The sequence below is a fragment of the Panthera onca genome, chromosome F1, assembly GCF_046562875.1.
Source record: "Panthera onca isolate mPanOnc1 chromosome F1, mPanOnc1 haplotype 2, whole genome shotgun sequence".
Classification (NCBI taxonomy): domain Eukaryota; kingdom Metazoa; phylum Chordata; class Mammalia; order Carnivora; family Felidae; genus Panthera; species Panthera onca.
In genome coordinates, this window is record NC_138355.1 from 68,329,724 (window position 1) to 68,334,013 (window position 4,290).

The 4,290-nt window shown below is 43.9% G+C and overlaps 1 protein-coding gene across 1 annotated transcript; it reads left to right on the forward strand.

The window, feature by feature from the left end:
* The first annotated feature begins 2,386 nt into the window (after positions 1-2,386).
* On the forward strand, positions 2,387-3,310 carry LOC145713341 (olfactory receptor 10X1-like). Its single transcript, XM_081791842.1, has one exon. The coding sequence runs from the start codon at positions 2,387-2,389 to the stop codon at positions 3,308-3,310; it is 924 nt and encodes a 307-aa protein (XP_081647968.1).
* Positions 3,311-4,290: the final 980 nt, after the last annotated feature.

Below are 4,290 nucleotides of genomic sequence, written 5' to 3' on the forward strand. Positions count from 1 at the left end.
TGTATTACTGATTCTTTGCATTTTCAAAATGTTTCTGAATGAAATGATGGATTGGAACACAACCCCCCTGGCTGTTTAGGAGGGGATATGGCGTATGGTGTGGAATCAGACTGTCCTGCAATTCATATGTCAAAGAGCTTCAATTTTGCCCCATGGGTCCCAGGTACTAAAAACAATCGCTTTGCCAATATTCTCTCCTCTCACCCACTTTGGGGTACTTAGGCAATCTTTTGGTTCCACTATCCGTCTCATTGCTCTACTGACAGGGTTCCCGTGGAGAGTCTAGAGAATTTGGAGACGTGAGTGTGTACAGTGTTCTACTGAGGCAGGAAGTCTTCACAATAGCTCATGATAATGGAAGGGCATATGGCACCTAGCATTTCTGAGAGGGGAGACGGTCTTCTGAGACAATCTCGAGTTTTCACAAGGCTCTTTCAGGGCAAAGTGGAACAACAATCTGCAAGAGTGGGTGGGGATCCCAAGGAGTTTCATGCTCAATTTGGATGCTGAGGAGGTTTGCCTAAAAGGCCTCAGAAGGAAGTCCAAGGGTGATTCAGAATACAGCCTTAGGCAGGAAGGCAAAATAATGCTCTCGTCTTCTTTTGAGGATATAATTACTCACTTATGGAAGGTGAGGTGTGGACACAGGGAGGGAAAGCATGCTACAGGAAAGGAGAAAGGATGGAGGGAAGGATGAGTCACATGTCAGGGGAGGCTGAGGAATAAGGAAGTCATGTCAGGTCAAAGAGGACTAAAGAATCAAGAGATCCCTAAGATAGAGTCCACATGGCTGCATATCTCATTGGGAAATGTTATAATTTTACCATTATGTTTATTTTTATATTTATGCATATTGATTTATATGTTAAAACTATTGACTTATAGTTCAGAACTTCTTCAAAAATAATAATAAAGATTCAGCCCATTTTCCCACTGCTTCTTCTGTCTTTTCGTGACCAGCTTGACTCTGCTGACGGAATGCTTAATCTTAGCCTCCACCATATCTACTTAAGACTGGAAAGACTTGCTATCTCCAGGCTCAACTTTCTGCCCAATGTCGAATAACAAGGTAAAACAGAAACTGTTTTAGATTCAGCCTCTTTGCCATCACTAACCTATCCGTGTACGTGTATTGGGAATCATTACCTTCTTCAAATGCTCCATATTAGCGCTCGGAGACATACAGAGATGTGTGACCGTAGACTCTTTATGGGAGGAGAAAAAAAGATAAATTGTAAGAATGTACAATTCAGTCAAAACATTGGCTTCTCGCTACAAATATGCCCCTTCACAGACACAGCTCTCTTCTTGCTAAAAAGAGGGAAATAATCTCAGCTGCCATACACATTGCACAGCTGTCCTACACACTTCTCATCCACGTTGTCATGCATAAAACCAAACAACATTAGAAGGAAACTAGCAAAACGTAGAGCCTATCAATGCCAGTTATTAAATATATTGACATGTGGCAGAGGAAACACGATGGATCAACATAATACAAGACTGAGGGAATGTGTCAAATGCAAGGAAAAACAGCATATTGTAGATTTCAGAAGAGGATGAGATTAAAAGAGATGCAGAATATCAAAGAATTTGTAGAATTCTAGGGTTGACCTTTTTGGGAATCTGAGTATGGCACTGAAGGAATGGGAAAATCTCAGCTGCACCTGAACCGAATTTGGATAAAAAGTCTGTTTATCGGTACCATCCACATACTCTAATGAATTGCTATTAATCCGGAGGGTCCTGGAGTATCCGATCTTCCCTCTCCTCAGAGTACAGGGAAGGGAGCATGTTTTTATTTCTTTCATATATGGGACCTAAATATCTCCTCCAAGAAGAGCTCATGACTTTGGACATCCTTACGATTATAAGCCATTGTCTACATTTGGTCCCAAAATTACTAACAAACCCACTATGAATCTTTACCCATTGGATATTTACAGACAATATTCTGTGTGCAAGTTGCTTTGTCAGACCCTGACTCTGTCTATTAGCTACTTGGTAATGGTTTTATATTCAGAGTCTGATCCAAATCTGGCCGACCTCAGACACCTGAATTTCCTTTATCTAGTCACTAATTACAGTATTTTTCGTCTTATGATATTACCAGCCAATAAAGTCTGCTAAAACAATAAGCCACAAAGAGTCTTCTGTCACCCACCAAGCGATCAGTAATTGCACCCCTAATAAAGGTATAACAAATGAACTAAAAATTCGGAAAACCCGTGACCTACATACACATGGTGTTTTGCCACACAAATTGAAGAATCAATTGGTCATCGTAACTCCCTGATCATCTGTCTTATTCACACCACAACCTTCAAAGAATAACGGAGAGTTGAATATTTACTTGTTGTTTCTTTCACATTTCAGACATGCCACAATGAAGGCCAACCAGACAGTCCTGAAAGAATTCATTCTTGTGGGCTTCTCCTCGTACCCACACGTGCGGACGTTCCTCTTCGTGCTCTTTTTTGGCCTCTACCTTCTCACCCTCACAGGTAACCTGGCCATCCTGGGCCTAACTTGGGCGGACAGATCTCTCCACACCCCTATGTACCTCTTCCTCCGTGCCCTCTCTTTCTCCGAGACCTGCTACACGCTGACCATCATCCCCAAGATGCTGGCAGACCTGCTCACTGAGAAGAGAAGCATTTCAGTCCCGGGGTGTGGCTTGCAGATGTGTTTCTTCCTGGGACTTGGTGGCACTAACTGCATCATCCTCACGCTGATGGGATACGATCGCTTTCTGGCCATCTGCCACCCTCTCCGATACCCACTGCTGATGACCAATGTGGTGTGTGGGCACCTGGTGGTCTCTGCTTGGGCCGGAGGCTTCCTTATCTCTGTGACAGAGACCGCACTGATATTCGGGGGCTCGTTCTGCACCCCCAACCTCATCCACCATTTCTTCTGCCACATGCGGGCCGTGGTGAGGCTGTCCTGTCTAGACAGCGACCTCACCGAACTCGTTGTAACAATGGTCTCAGTGTCAGGTTTGATGGGTACCTTTCTGCTCATCGTCACCACTTACGTTTTCATTCTGTCCACTGTCTTCAGGATCCCTTCAGCCGAGGGCAAGCAGAAGGCCTTTTCTACCTGCGCCTCTCATCTCACTGTGGTCATCGTCCACTTTGGCTTCGCGGCTATTGTCTATCTGAAGCCTGAAGGATCGGGAGGAGATGACACACTCATCGCTGTCCCTTACACCATCATCACCCCTTTCCTCAGCCCCCTCATTTTCAGCCTCAGGAATAGAGACATGAAGAATGCGTTCAGAAAGCTGCTGGCAAAGAGGAGTTTCTGAATACATAATCCTGGCTTGTAGGTGCATGATTGTGTGTTCCCTAATGTCAGTAGGCATTTACCATGCGATGTCAGGAGAAGGCTTGCCATTGGCCTTTTACCAGAGGTTGGCATGAAGGAAACCAGAGACTGGGAGCTAAACAATCACAAACATTACTTAGTTTTAAGAAAGCTGTTCAATTACTTCTACTTCTCCTGGCTGTTCCTCAAGACGGTAGCCTTCTACCAGCCGGCCACTGGGTGTCTTGCACCATTAATGGGCATTGGAGGAACAAGATTGTGGAAGGCAAAAACAACCCCTGTGACCACAACACTAAGAGGTGCTTAAAAATATCTAAAGATACAGGGACAACTGGGTGGCTTAGTTGGTATAGCAACCCACTCTTGGTTTCAGCTCAGGTCATGATCTCATGATTCATGAGTTTGTGCCCAGCATTGGGCTCCATGCTGACATGTCAGAGCCTGCTTGGGAGTATCTCCCCCTCCTTCTCTTCCCCTGTCCTCCTCACTATGTATCCCTTTCTCTCTCAAATAAATAAACATTTAAAAAATATCTAAAGATATAACAGTTAAGGAATTTTTTTAAAACTTTGCTGTAAGGTGTTGGGCTGTGCCTCCCAGGAGGTAAACCATTTCTCACAGGTGATACACTATGTAGAAATCAACAGTCTATTGTGCGTATCTGGATTGATGTGTATATTGGTAAGTCTTATGTCATAGTGATTAGTGAAGGTTTTAAAAAACACTGTTCATGGTTGTGTCCTTCAAGTGACTGTCAGAGGCTCACTCTGAATAAACAGGGTATCTTGAAACATTGATCCAACAAGCCAATAAGGCAGTAGAGTCTGCATGACAGGCAGAGTCCCTGGACGAGGGTTGGAAATAACCCCCATTTTCTTCAAAACAAAGGTATTCAAAGCAAATGTCTAACAAAAGCACATGTCATGATATCGAAGGATTCGACGTTGACGTGTATTGTGG